The sequence below is a fragment of the Anolis sagrei genome, chromosome 4 (genome assembly GCF_037176765.1).
Source record: "Anolis sagrei isolate rAnoSag1 chromosome 4, rAnoSag1.mat, whole genome shotgun sequence".
Classification (NCBI taxonomy): Eukaryota; Metazoa; Chordata; class Lepidosauria; order Squamata; family Dactyloidae; genus Anolis; species Anolis sagrei.
This window is the reverse complement of record NC_090024.1, coordinates 189988401-190003491: the sequence shown is the minus strand read 5'-3', so window position 1 is coordinate 190003491 and position 15091 is coordinate 189988401. Positions and strand designations below refer to the sequence as shown.

The 15091-nt window shown below is 40.7% G+C and overlaps 1 protein-coding gene across 1 annotated transcript; it reads left to right on the top strand.

Annotated features, from left to right (window-relative positions):
• Positions 1-884: 884 nt before the first annotated feature.
• On the top strand, positions 885-13921 carry LOC132773385 (uncharacterized). The gene is made up of 8 exons (XM_067467998.1): positions 885-1123; positions 3154-3552; positions 4035-4442; positions 5192-5240; positions 6292-6333; positions 6741-6844; positions 11606-11658; positions 13385-13921. Exons 1-8 carry the CDS (start codon positions 1078-1080, stop codon positions 13619-13621), a joined length of 1338 nt encoding a protein of 445 aa, XP_067324099.1. The 5' UTR covers positions 885-1077; the 3' UTR covers positions 13622-13921.
• The last annotated feature ends 1170 nt before the right edge of the window (positions 13922-15091 follow it).

Sequence of the window (15091 nt, the reverse complement as noted above, 5' to 3'; positions counted from 1 at the left end):
GATTTGACTTTTATGAATTTGATTATTCATGGACTTGATTAAAATGGTATCTCTAGAGATCTCTAGGTTCTTCAGAACAACTCGGCTGAATTTCTCCTTCTCCAAGTAGAGTCACAAAAAAGCAAAAGCTTAGTTAATCAAAGGAAAACTTTTTAAAAGAACTGACCTCTCACCCTAATCTCTGACCTTTTTGAATGCCTGTACCAAAAAATGGCATTTATTTTATTCCTGTTGGTTCAGTAGTATGAAGTACTGTGAACTTTGTTATCCAAACCAAATTTCTATGTGTTTACTTTTAATTCTGGTTGGCAGATCTTCTTAGACAAATTAGATTCCACAGAACTCAGATCTGCCTGCTAGGCATGATCTGCTCTGGGCTTCAAAGGACTGAGTCATGCTGATCTAGCTTCTGTTTTAGGAAGTGATGTTGCCTCACCCTGCTTACTTTAGGAAGGGTTGGCTTTTTCATGGTGCCCCCAACAACTTTATTATATCAAATTTACCCCATGCGAGGTCCCCCCCCCCCAGCTCAAATGTCTTGAGGTGAAGAAATTGGGAATAGGTTGATGGGACATTTGGCTGGTTGGTTGGAGTTCAAAGGGCTGCAGTAGACCTTTCTCATCTCTGATTACATGCAGCTACAAGGTAGACAATTGCTATCTTTGCTTTAAACAATTACTTACATCACAATTCTCAAAGTCCAGTACCATGCACACAGAGATACTTATACGCCTATGTGCATGCATAAAGAGAGGGAGAGATACATGGTCATAGCACAGTCACCTCATTTCGTAATGCAATGTTGCAAGAAAAAGAACTGGCCTTATCTGTAACTGTTCAGCCCAATGCTTTGTCTGCTAGGGAACATCTGGAAAGCAGTTTCCCACAATTTCAGTCAGACAACTCATCGACGCTAAATTTATGACCATTTTTAGAAGCTCTTCCCACAGCTCCAACCCAGCATTGCTGATCTGGATGAATAAGTGACAGACAATGACAAAGAAAAATTATTTCCTTCCTGCAAGGGTAAATTGAGTTGTACCCTAGTCTGCAACCTAAATTATATTCAGCTACACAATGATGGGATTTTCGGGTCTCCCACTAAGATGCTTTTTGTTAACAGGTATGGTAAAGAACGCTGCCTTTTCATGGCCACCAATATAGAACACAGTGGAATTAATTAGAGGCCTTGTCTATTTATTTTGTATTTAATACATTTGGGTAACAATAAACAGGCAGCTACTTTTGTGCCCATATTTTGTTTGATTTTCTTTTGTTTTTGAGAGATAGGAAATAATTATATGTGTGCCAACTAAAAAATAAGCTCTACTGACTTAAATGGGGCTTAATTCCAGGTATGTTACAGGTGGATTTCCTGCTTCAGCACTGAATTGAACTAGATTATTTTTTCATGTGACTTTCAACTCTACAATTCAGTGACCAGAATCCTAAATTGACAAGCAGTTCACACAATGGATTGTAGCCTAATCAGTTTTACATTCTTGGCACTCATGGATGGAGCAGTGGCCGTAATGGGTTGCCATCATTAGATGGCTCACAAGTACAAGAAGTCCAGAAAATGTTCTGTGTTTTTTTAAGTGTTGCATGTATTTCTCCCCTCCTTGTCTCTCTAGTTTGTTGAAATTGTATTAATGACCTATCATTTTAAATTAAATTAATTTTTTACTGGATATAAACAAAGTTGTTTATGGAATTTTTGTGTCTCAGGTACCAAAATAATATAGCTGGGCTTGAGAATTGTGTCCTATGACTTCAAGAGAAGGTATTTTTTCTACTTGATGTCAGTCAGCAAAATGTCTTGGGTCCTACATGGGTAGAACCTCTATTTCCATTAATCTAGTGGCAAGTACCCATAGAACATATTCATCTATTTGTTCAATTACCTTTGGGGTCAGGCACATTTTCCTCTCATTTTCTAATAGAAACAAAAATAGACCTGTATATAGAACCTAACCATATTTGACACAAGAAGCAAAAGAAAATGCCTCCTAAAGATGCAATGCTATATGGCTCAGCATGGTGCAGTAGCTCTGCATGTGGATCTACACTAGACTGAAACAGATATTATTTCATGACTTGTGGATCAGAGGCAGGATTTAAGAAGCATTTGCTATGCAGACATAGATGCAAAATTCAGCACTGAGATCAGCCGAATCTGAGGGTCTTAGCACTAGTACAGATGTTTTGCATCTGGCTACAGTGAGTTAAACCACTAAACTGCTGACTGAAAGGTCAGAGGTTTGAATCCATGGAGTAGGGTGAGCTCCAACTGTTGACCCTAGTTTCTGTCAACCTAGCTGTTCAAAAACATGCAAATGTGAGCATATCAATAGGTACCACTTCGGCGGGAAAGTAACGGCACTCCTTGCAGTCATGCTAGCCACATTACCTTGGAGGTGTCTATGGACAATGCTGGCTCTTTGGCTTAGAAATGGAGATGAGCACCACCCCCAGAGTCGGACATGATTGAAACAGATATTATTTCATGACTTAATGTCAAAGGGAAACATTTACCATTACTTTACAAGGACATAGCCAGACACCTGTTCACTTGTGGCCTCTCCCCACAAGGCACAGGAAAGTGACAGGGTGGGTTGGCAGTATAGACTTATGGTAAGTTAAGTGAGACTTTGCATTCTTGGGTGGGAAGAAGGGAATGCCAATCTCTATGTATTACCAAAGGGGGGCATGATCAGATGCCAGATATGCCTCTAAATTTCAGGTTTCTGTACCAGAGTGCTATATCAGAGGCAACAAAAGCCAGCAAAATAGGAGCAATGTTATATGTTGTGACAAAGGGGCCACATAGCACCTATCAGTCCCTTGTTTATTGTTTCTAGAGGTATGAACTGCTGAGAACCAGCATGTGCAAGAATTACACAGAAAACCACTTGACCAATTTCCTACCTCTAAAACACAAATTCTGGAGATGCTTGGTTGCTCCTTTGTCGTATTAAATCAGATTTGTGGTCATTAATTGCGGACAAATTGTTGAACAAACTATAGTCAGAAGCATAAACAGCATCATAGGCAGTACCTCATTTTATAGTCTATTTGCTTGTTTATCACAAGGTTAAAATGGTGTATGCTAATTGCACATGTTAGAACATGTTTTTCCTGTTCTTGTTCCAGGCCTTTTTATGTATGGAGAAACACACTCATCTCCAGCGTCTGCAAGTTCTTACCTCACAGAAAATGCAGGAGGGAGCTCAGAAGAGGTGGTGCTAACACAAGGAATGTCTCTCAGAATAACTGCTTTCTGTGCCTATCAATATTTACCAGGAGACAAGATGTGGTGCAAAGAAACCGAGCAGAAGGAATGCGATCTTAACAAATCTTTCAGCCTTTCAGGATGGAAGCTTCTATCTACCAGACCCAACCAAAAGATCACACTGGAGGGTCCAAGAAATGGATGCCTTTCTCTATTCATGACTGCTCTTGAAGTAGAAGATTCGGGGACATACTGGTTTGGACTTATTGATGGCTTGAAGATGATCTCATTGAAGAAAATTAAAGTGGTGGTTCATGAAAGTAAGTATAGTCGGCTTTCTGTATCCATAAATTCAACCATCCATGGCTCATTTTTATTATTCCAAAAAGCAATCTTTGATTTTGATTTTGCTTGTTTTATACTGTATAAGGGGCACCATTTTATTGCACCATTATCAATAATGAAAAAATGAACATCCACAGATTTTGGTATCCATGAGGGTTCTGAAACTAAAACCCAGTGGATACCAAGGATCCCCTTTGGTCAAGGTGGGTATAGCATACACCGATCCCTTTATCATAATAATCAACAAAATGGAACAAAACTGCTCACATGTATTTTTACACATTTCTTTCTCAAAAAAATTTCACACATACAACATTAATTTCCACTAGTCTGTCTGGGCTGATTATACTACATACATGGCAAAATATCTAATAATGAAGCTGGAAATGACAACTAGTTCAACACCATGTAGAAAAAGTCTAAATAATTGTACATATTGTAACTATTATTTTTCCAGATCCTCTGGTGCCTACAATGATATTCTCACCTCCAACCTCTACAACCCCTTCCTTTGGAAGTCCTAACAAGTTAGGAAGGAGATTACAAGAAGTGATTAAGGAGCAAGGAGAATCTCTAATCATGAAAGCTTTCTGTTCCCAGCAGCATCAAGCAAAGAAGGTCTGGTGCAAAGGAGATATACTAAAAGAATGTAATCTTGACAAACCAGTAGGCATCTCAGGAACAGGATGGCAATATCTGACTCCTGAACCAAACCAAAGAGTTGTGTTATTGGAGTCAGGAAATGGCTGCATTTATTTTTTCATATCAGCTCTTCACATGGAAGATTCAGGAATATATTGGTTTGGGATCCTTGGGGATTTGAATATTATCCCTTTAAGAAAATTCAAAGTGATTGTTCAAAAGGGTGAGTACTTGCAGATAATGAGGTGGATGTCATCTACATATAAGGGGAGTTCCTGACGTATTTCAGAGCCAATTATTGAGGAAAAATTGGGCACCAAACAAAACCAACGAACATAAGCTTACATAACTTTAAGAAGTGCTGTAACAAATATGTATACCCCCCTCCATTTGCTTATTTTAAAAATATGTCCAGGTACTTTTATTCCTGTGGAAAATTCAAATGTGTTACCCTCCTAATTATAGCCTGAAGTGGCACAGTCCCATAGGAGTTTCATTTATTCATCTGCATATGCAGATTCAATGTAAGTGACAGATTTACAAGAAAAAATTGAGAAGCACTGCCAGGAAAACTTAGATTACTGAAATGGGAAAGCAGCAACTTTTTATACAGTTAGTAACACACCCAGTTTCCCTAAAAAAGATTCCGAGCATTCTAGAGATCTGTACTGTTGTTTACTATAACGATGTTGAGAATAAGGGAACAATGCGACAAAGGGTGGATCTACACCTGGGATATGTGATGTAGTTTGATGAGGTAATCATTACACTCTTTGGCAGAAAATGCTAAAGATCTTGAAAAACTACAGTTCTCTTGATTCCATGGCACTGAGCCATGGCAGTTAAAGTGATGTCAAACTGCATTAAATTAAACAGGGTAGATGCATCAAAAGACATCCAAAATGTTTGTGGAGAGCAACAAAGACAAAACCAGAAGTTTCATTCTCTTTTACAGTACCATTTTATTTTCAGGACATAAAAATAATGGCATTGTGGCAGTAACAAGTGAAGATGAACAAAGGTACCAACATTACATTTATACCTGGAAACATCAGGATTAGAGATGTGTGCATGTTGCAACTGTCACTCCTTTTACTTCCCTAACATTTTAGCCCAAATAAATTGTGCAAGCAAAATGCAATTGTGTGTTGGGGGGTCAACACACAGAACTTTAAAACCAAGTCTGAAGTCCACTAAGTTGAAAGTCCACTTTATGCCCTGCAACATTCAGTTCCCACCACCATCTCCCTCTGATCGATGTAACTTATTTCTGTATTACTCCCACTTTGCAGGCAAATCTCTAACACTCTGCTTGGCTTCAGTGCATGTGTACAGTATATGGTGATATTTTGTTTTACTGTATATGTGTATTGATCAGGCACAGACAGAAGAAAAGCAAAGAGATATGTATTTGGGAAGACAGGGCAATGGGAGGAACTGCCTTCTTTCTGCACCCTATTTAGAGTCCAATCCTGTGACTATTTACTAGCAAACATGTTCCATTGAACTCAGTGGAATTATAAATGGGCTATATATTTTCCAATCCAGTTTAGATTAAAAAGGACAGCTGTCTCTTTACCATGAAAAAGATACATGTGGACAGAATAAATATGTACAATGTCCTTATCAGATGGGGTTTACTTTGGTGGCATATGCCAGTTCAGCCCTAGCTGACCCACAGAGCCTGCCAGCTCCCATCTCACAATGAAGAGGAATGTCCAGCAGGGCTCCGTGGGTCAACTAGAGTGGAGCTGGCATGTCTCGACATGGTGGCAACACAGGAGGCTTCCCATGTGACACAGGAAGCAATGAGAAGCCACATGGCTGATGCTTTCCCCTATGGGATCAGCTTCCTGGCAAGCCAGGCGATGTGGATTGCATGGCGGCAGGTTCCCCACACCCCCAATGGCGGTCGCCAGATTTGCCACAGCACATGGCCGTTCAGGCAACCTGTGTGAAGAGGTTGCAAGTATGCAAGTGTGAGTGGCCAAGTGTGTATTTGTGCATGTAACTACTCTGTAAATAAAAGGACAAGACTTTTCAACCAAGTTTTGTGGTCCTTTTTCACCCAGGCCAGAACCAAGTGTGACAATTCCCATCTCTTCTGCACCACGGTACGATCCTAATCTTCCATTTAATTAAATGCACTCAGACCTGGCAAGTCATGAAACTGAGCAATGAAGTAAATCTTTTTCTGCATGACTTCTGATACACCTTCTGCACCATCAGCCCCAATGGGTAAAAGCCACCATTAACAATGATGGACAATTGGAAGACCTCTTTCTTTGTGCACTGGAAGCACTTTTATTCTCTACACCTAACATGGTAATCTCTGTCTTTACCTTTCCTCTGGTGTATTATTGTTCTGCAAACTTTAAGACATGTGTATGCTTCTAACCCCCTCTGAAAGCAAGGGAAAACATAATTATGAACTGCTGGTACAAAAGGTATCCTGCCAAATTTATCAAGTACTTGTTTCTGCTGAGGGCGGGTTTAATTAATACATTGTGAATTGTTTCAGAGTTTACCAAGTTATCTTGGTGCTGGGCTCCATTGTGGTTGGCATAACAATTATTGCAGCCTTCATATTAGTTGTCACGATGCTCCTCAAGAGGAAAATGAGAGGTATGTTTCATAGGCCTGTCGGTTTTGTTTCGTTAATTCGTTATTTCGTATTAAAATCGTTATTTTTTGCATATCCGAAGCGATATCAAAACATATTTTTAAACCCGGAAGGGTTTAAAAATATCGAAGCAGCAGCCCCATGTATTTTACGAGCTGAAGCTCCGCTCGTTAATGGCATGGAGGCTGCTGCTGAGCGCGCCATCCGGCTCTGGCTCCTCCTCTTCCTCCGGAGCCCATTGGATGGCGCGCGCGCGCGCTCACAAGCGGCCTCCGCGCGCCATCCGGCTCTGGCTCCTGCGCCCCCCTCCTCCTCCTCCTCCTCCTCCTCTTCCTCCCAGCTGGGAGGAAGAGGAGGAGGAGGAGGAGGAGGAGGAGGGGGGCGCAGGAGCCGGAGCCCATTGGATGGCGCGCGCGGGCTCACAAGCGGCCTCCGCGCGCCATCCGGCTCTGGCTCCTCCTCTTCCTCCGGAGCCCATTGGATGGCGCGCGCGCGCTCACAAGCGGCCTCCGCGCGCCATCCGGCTCTGGCTCCTGCGCCCCCCTCCTCCTCCTCCTCCTCCTCCTCTTCCTCCCAGCTGGGAGGAAGAGGAGGAGGAGGAGGAGGAGGAGGAGGGGGGCGCAGGAGCCGGAGCCCATTGGATGGCGCGCGCGGGCTCACAAGCGGCCTCCACGCGCCATCCGGCTCTGGCTCCTCCTCTTCCTCCGGAGCCCATTGGATGGCGCGCGCGCGCTCACAAGCGGCCTCCGCGCGCCATCCGGCTCTGGCTCCTGCGCCCCCCTCCTCCTCCTCCTCCTCCTCCTCTTCCTCCCAGCTGGGAGGAAGAGGAGGAGGAGGAGGAGGAGGAGGAGGGGGGCGCAGGAGCCGGAGCCCATTGGATGGCGCGCGCGGGCTCACAAGCGGCCTCCGCGCGCCATCCGGCTCTGGCTCCTCCTCTTCCTCCGGAGCCCATTGGATGGCGCGCGCGCGCTCACAAGCGGCCTCCGCGCGCCATCCGGCTTGTGTGACTTTTCAGGGCTGTATGACCATGTTCCAGAAGCATTCTCTCCTGACATTTTGCCCACATCTATGGCAGGCATCCTCAGAGGTCTGTTGGAAACTAGGCAAATGGTGAGTTATATATCATCTAATATTATCTATGGAATGTCCAGGGTGGGAGAAAGCCATTCAATGCTAATCAAGGTGACCATTACTGCAACATTCACACTTAGCCTGTTTGATCAAGAAAATTTTTTTTTCTAAAATGTTTTGTAAATAATAACGAAAATTCGTAAATAACAAAACATTTTTTTGGAAAGTTTTGTAAATATTTTAAATATCGAAACAAAAAAACACCCCAATTAAGAATCGAATTTAGAAACAAATTTTTTCTTGATCAAACAGGCCTAATGTTTCATCTTCTTTTGTCTTCATGTAACTCAGTTCTATTTTTAAACTTTCAGTTTTTCATGCTAAGTGCTAGGAATGCTAATGAATAGATATGAGCATTATGTAGCACGACAACAGAAGAGACACAGCCATGCAAGTTAGAAGCAATACAGCTATTGGTAACAAGCTACTTTTCTGCAGTAATTATGTAATTTATTTTCAAAATAATGCAACGTGAGAACAAAGTTATTAGTGTAAAAAGTATTGTTTGCCAGTAGTTTTAACAAAATTGCCGTTAAATGATATTTTTGAAATCATTTGCCAAGGATTTTTCAAGTTTCGAGGACTCTTTTAGCATTTCTGATTGGAATTCTTTTGAGCAATTCCAAATCTACAATTACGCATTCATAACAGCTATGTATTCTCATTCCCTACGTAATACCCAGTTTAGGGGCTACGTAGGGACTGTGAAAGCATCCCAATCTCTACTTACCGCTAAGCAGTTGCTGGGATAAATGGGGGCTTATTCCCCTGCCAATCAAATGGATGCCTGATGTTTCCACATCCCCACCCTCACTCATGAACAAACAATGTCCAGTACAAGGGGAATGTGCAACAAGGGTCCTTTTCCTACTCTCAAACTCATGGAAGAGGATAAGAACATCAGGCAACCACTTCTTAGTTCACAAAGGAATGGAGCCCTGTCAATCTCAGTAGCTGTTTACTAGTATGTAGCATGGGGGGTGTCCTGGCTAGAATCCACTACATAGCACTGTAGGTACCATTCTATGTAGTAGTAAGGTAAAGGTAAAGGTTTTCCACTAACATTAAGTCCAGTCGTATCTGACTCTGGGGGTTGGTGGTCATCTCCATTTCTAAGCCGAAGAGCCGGCGTTGTCCGTAGACACGTCCAAGATCATGTGGCCAGCATGGCTGCATGGATCACCACCTTCCCGCCAGAGCAGTACCTATTAATCTACTCACATTTGCATGTTTTCAAACTGCTAGGTTGGCAGAAGCTGGGGCTAAGAGCGGGAGCTCACGCCATTCCCCGGATTCAAACCTGTGACCTTGCAATCAGCAAGTTCAGCAGTTCAGCACTTTAACCCACTGTGTCAGCAGGGTGATAAAGGATTTGCCAAGTTGGTTCTAAAACAGGATTGGTGACAAACACAACAGTATCAACAATACGAGTTGCCTTTCTTCCTTAGTGAGAAATTCTCTTTAAACATTTCAATCTGCAACAGGATTTTTAAAAAATCTATAAAAGGATTTTCTTTCATCTGAGACTGTTATTTTTATTGCTATTTCAAGCCTGCTCTGAATTTCTTTATCAATTTTTTCATTTCTAAATTACAGTGAAAAGAAAAAAAACCCTCTGAATTTAGGACTTTTTTGTGTTAAACAACTATAATAATTTGTTATGGGACAAATATTGTGAGCCTCACCTATTAATGGGCTGCTTTCACTGTTTATTCATGACAGACAAGTAATATAGAAGGAATCAACTTGCCTTGTGCAGCAGCTTGTTTAAAATAGCTACAGATTGGAACAGGATTCTCCTAGCCTTTTTCTGGACTGATAAAAGACAGGCTACTGATATCTGCATAGATGAAGAAATGAACTCCCCAGGCTACAAATACAAACTATACAAACAACTGAAAACTTTTTTTTACAATGTATTAAATCAGACAAGCATTTGATCTCCCACAAGTGTAACCTTTGAAATGGAGTTTTGGCTTCTTAAATGTTATTGAAATAGGTTCTATAGCACTTTCTTTTGAAGCCATACATTTTTGAATGGTGGGCTTCCTAGTGGTGCAGCGGGTTAAACCACTGAGCTGCTGAACTTGCTGACCAAAAGTTTGGTGGTTGAAATCCAAGGAGTGGGGTGTGCTCCCGCTGTTAGGCCCAGCTTCTGCAACCTAGCAGTTCAAAAGCATGCAAATGTGAGTAGATCAATATATACCACTTCGGTGAGAAGGTAACAGCACTCCATGCAGTCATGCTGGTCACATAACCTTGGAAGTGTCTAGGGACAACGCTCTTTGGCTTAGATATGGAGATGAGCACCACCCCCCAGAGTTGGACACGACTAGACTTAATGTCAAGGGGATACCTTTACTTTTACTGTGTTTGAGCTAAGGATTTTGTTCTTGGTGGTTTTATCTTATTTCCTGTACATTTTATTTGTCTGTATTATTTAAAGTTTCATTTTTAAAAAGCACACTCTACCCCCCACTAGTAACGTGAAATGCTTAGGTCTTCTACAAAGAAAAAGAGAAACCAGAAACACGTCCCTTTAGGTGGACAGATCAGTTAAAAATATAGAGGGTGTTGGATTGGGAATGTAGAGAAACTCTTGACTTGTGTTGCCAAACAGCCCTTGCAGCCACCATCAACATACAGGAGGAAGACTGTAGTTTGGGATTTGGTTAGTGTTTCCCACTTAGTTGTGTTCAACTAGGGGTCCACAGGAGACAGTGAATTGGCTTTGGAGAATGCAAGTTTTCAAGTACGCATCTTCCAAGACCATGCCCAATATGTGTCTGGATATGAGACGTCTAACATCACCTCAAGCCACAAGACGTGGTACAGGTGAGGATGCTTGTTTTGCAAAACATGTGCAGTTTCCTATCATTGTTGGGGAAGGGATGGATATTCAAAAATTACCAACATTAATGTTTCTTGAGATTTTGGAATCGTGACAAAGGAAATCCTGGACTGCTGTGAATCATCAGTTCAGGAATTATTCTGTGCAAAATTTGCACATAGTTCTTTTGCACAAAACACAACATTTTTCCGCTCAGGCAACAGCATTTTTCTGTGCACATTTCTATGCTGAAATACTATTTGCTGTACAAATAAACCTCCATCTACAAATTTTATGTAGAGCAATTCCTTAATTCCAAATAGTCTTCAAGAACCGTAGTTTCATGTAGAAGGGAAATAATAGATACAATCACTCATTGCTTCCTTTAAGATTGAAATTAGCAAAGAATTACAACCTGTCTCCAACCATTGGTGATGTACAACATCTTATTGTACATCAAGATCAGGGTCAATAGATTTTTCCATTTCCAATAATCCACTTTTTATCAAAAAATATCAGGGTACTGTTGAAACATATTACCTGAGGTTTGTCAAAACCTTGCAGAAGCCAAGTGTTCTCTTTTGCATTTCAAAATCTGTAAACACAAACACAATCATTTCTTGTTTAACACAGGTGGCCTGCAACTAATCATGGCTTCCTGACATATATCTGTATAGTATGTGTTTGGAACAGTGCCATATCTAGGTATATGCTTTTTGGTACTCAGAAAAAGTGTAGTATGTTATGTGGACCATAGATAAGTACATTTATATACTAAATGAGATTTTCTTCTTGATAACAGCAGCAGACCTGGATTTTGGTGATAACCCAAACTGTAGAGTAATAACATTGCAGGTGAGTTACCCTTTCACAAGCTAGGTGAAGAAAGACAATTTGTTATATGAGCATTATCAATTTCTATAGATATATATATCTAGCTAAGCACTGCAATCCTAGTTTATCTTAATCAGATCTGAAGGAATTCTAGAGATTCTGTTTGTAGTATTGTAAGCACCGGAACTGGTGCAGCAGGCTTGGAGTCAGCCGCATTAAGATAATTACTGACCAAAAGGTCATGAGTTCGAAGCCAGCCCGGGTCAGAGTGAGCTTCCAACCATTGTGTAGCTTGCTGTCGACCTTTGCAGCCCGAAAGACAGTTGCATCTGTCAAGCAGGAAATTTAGGTACAGCTTATGCGGGGAGGATAATTTAACTAATTTACGACACCATAAAAATCTTCAGCAATTGTGCAAAAAGAATGGGGAAGTACTCCATCATTGTCACTAATGGATGGTGAAGTGACAGCTCCCCTGATGGCCAGAATACCCTCATGTAAGCTGCAATGTTAGATAGCCTCTGTGTGTCTGTCTATATATGTTGTGTGTCTATGGCACTGAATGTTTGCCATGTCCCCTATGGGGTGAGAAGGGCGGAATATAAATACTGTAAATAGTAACTAATAATACATTTGTAGTAACTGAAATATCTTCCAAGAAAACTAAAACTCAATTTCTTGTTTTTGTGTTTCGTTTACCTTTCTAAAAATAAATACTTGCCCTTTCCTAGCAATGTACTAAACAGTAATGTGTACTACTAGTGCTGTATTCAAAGCCCAGAATCAGTAGTGTACATTATAAACCATTTCTCAATTACTGGGGGGTTAATGTGGAAATTTAATTCATAGTCACATACAATAACCACAAAGATTCCTGTAGATTGTGTATTTTCGCATTCACACAATTTTAAATAATGAAACAGGAGTAGCGTGTGGGTATATGATTATTTGTGGATTTTTAAAACCTGTTTCACATAAGATTTGTATTAGGTTCTGGACAGAAGAGCACTATGGCAGTATGATGGTTTTGATATGACTGTAAGAAAAGAAAAAAAAACTGATATTAGAAATTGCCATTGAAATAGTGATCCTATGGTCTCTGAATATCCATTGAACCATTCAATATAGTGGTTCTCCTTCTCTGCAGAGAAAGATGCCTGCTCTTGAATAAAGTTCCACAGCAGCGGCAGAAAGATCTGCCACCATTATACTCAATACTAGGGAGGGATCTTTACAGCTTCCTTCCTCAAACAGACCCCCCAAAAAGGAAAAAAAAATCAGTATTTCCTTCCATAGAAAGATAAAAATCCTCCTCTTTATACCCATTTTCTACCCAACTGGTCTAATCTGATTCTTCCTTTCTGTCACAGAAACCATTCCTCTGCCAAGTGCTTCCTCTACTTGTTTCCTCTACTTTAAAAGCAAGTGTGTTGGGTTATAAAGTACCTACTATATGCTTATTGAGCAGGTACACTCAGTAATTTGGCAGCTCAACTAGCCCAGAGGTGGAAAACCTATGACCCTTCAGACGATGCTGGACAAGAGGTTCACCACTTAAGATGCCCTATTTGAAAAAAAAGACTTAAATGCAATTTAGGATAGGTTTTAAAAGACACAAACTCATTAACACACACTAAAATTAATATGGATACTTGCACAACATCCAGAATGGTGTTCCAGGTGAAATATAAGTAGCTGGTTTTGTTTTATTTTTTAAATGCTCTTTGGTTTTCTTACCAATTCTCAGATACATGATGTCCAAGCTGCCAAACACCCTTCAAGTAAAGAAATGAATGCCATATATGCCATACCAAACAAGCCCAAAACAAGGATAGAGGACGTCACGTATGTCAACACAAAATTTCCACTGAGGTCAAACATCATGAAACATCACAGTGAGCCACATTGTGTGCTTCCATCTCCTGGATCTGTGGAGTATGCAAACATCATATTTGAATCTGGAATTCCACATATCAGGGACTAAAGACAAACTGAATCCTATTTCTTTTATCGATTCCAAGGCTTATTTGCTGAAATGTGTGAGGTATCTTTGTTTTAGAGATAAAAGGTACATTTGAGATATTCCCAGCTTCTGTGTAGTGCTATATTGATATGAAGCACTGGTAGGCTAATCTGAAAGCCTGCAGGTCCACTATTTAGAACCAGTATGTGGGCCAGTTTATATTAAGAAGCACTTCTTATCTATATGAATTGGCCCTACCATCAGGCAAAGTCATGTCATTCTCTAGATGAGGTATGGGCAAACTTTGGCCCTCCAGGTGTTTTGGACTTCAACTCCCACAATTCCTAACAGCCAGTAGGCTGTTAGGAATTGTGGGAGTTGAAGTCCAAAACACCTGGAGGGCCAAAGTTTGCCCATACCTGATTACACTGTAGAATTAATGCAGTCTCACTCCTGTTCTGAACATAAGATGAGTATACTGACACAGCAATATTGGGTCCATCAGTACTGTTGAATTAATGCAGCCTGGGTATGCCTTTGTTGAAGACCAGAACTGTTGTGTGCCATAAAGTCAGCTTTTCACTCCTGTAAATTAACTCACCATCTTCAGGTCTTATTGAGAACAATGAATACAATTGTTAGGCCAATATTTGTACACAAAATGGATACTTGCAGAGTTCAGGCTTGGAAAGGGACCTTAGATACTATATTTAAGCTTTGTGTTATAGCTGTGCCTACTTAAGTTGAACAGAAGAGCTGTATGTTCAAGCATAGCAATAGCATTGAATAGCAAAAAGAATGTTTTCAGGAATGTAGTGTACATTCTCGACTCATTCCCATCATAGCTTACTTCCTGATGTATTTTATTCCTTAGTGGAACTCCAACATTCTGTGAAAGAAGCTGGGGGGGGGGGGGGGGCTTACATTCCACAAACCCCGTTATAATGAGCCCTCCTCCACAAATAACCTGCTTCTCTTTTATCTCGCTCGAGTTTTTAATTAGTTTTTAATTAGTTCTCCTTTTAATCATTACACGTAGCTTGCCCATTGTCATTGTGTTTGTGCTTATTGTAATTTTATATTGTTTTGTATTCACATGTTTTATGTAATTATGATATTGTTGTTTATTGTTCGCGTTTTCAGTTTGCGTTTTTGGGTTTTTTTTATTGTAATTGTTTGGGCTTGGCCTCATGTAAGCCACTCCGAGTCCCCATCAGGGAGATGGTGGTGGGGTATAAATAAAGATGATGATGATTATGACGATGGTGATGATGATTATTATTACAGTAGAGAAAGGAATGCTTTAAATAAGGGCTCCTTAAACTTTTCCCATTTGCAATTCCTTTTTGCCTTATAACCTTTTGGTAACCTCAGGTATATAGGTATATCAAATAGGTAAAATTTGTGAGGTTTCCAACAGACGTCATAACCTCTGAGGCTGCCTACCCTAGAGAAAAGAGAAAATGCTTCTGGAACATGGACATACAGTCC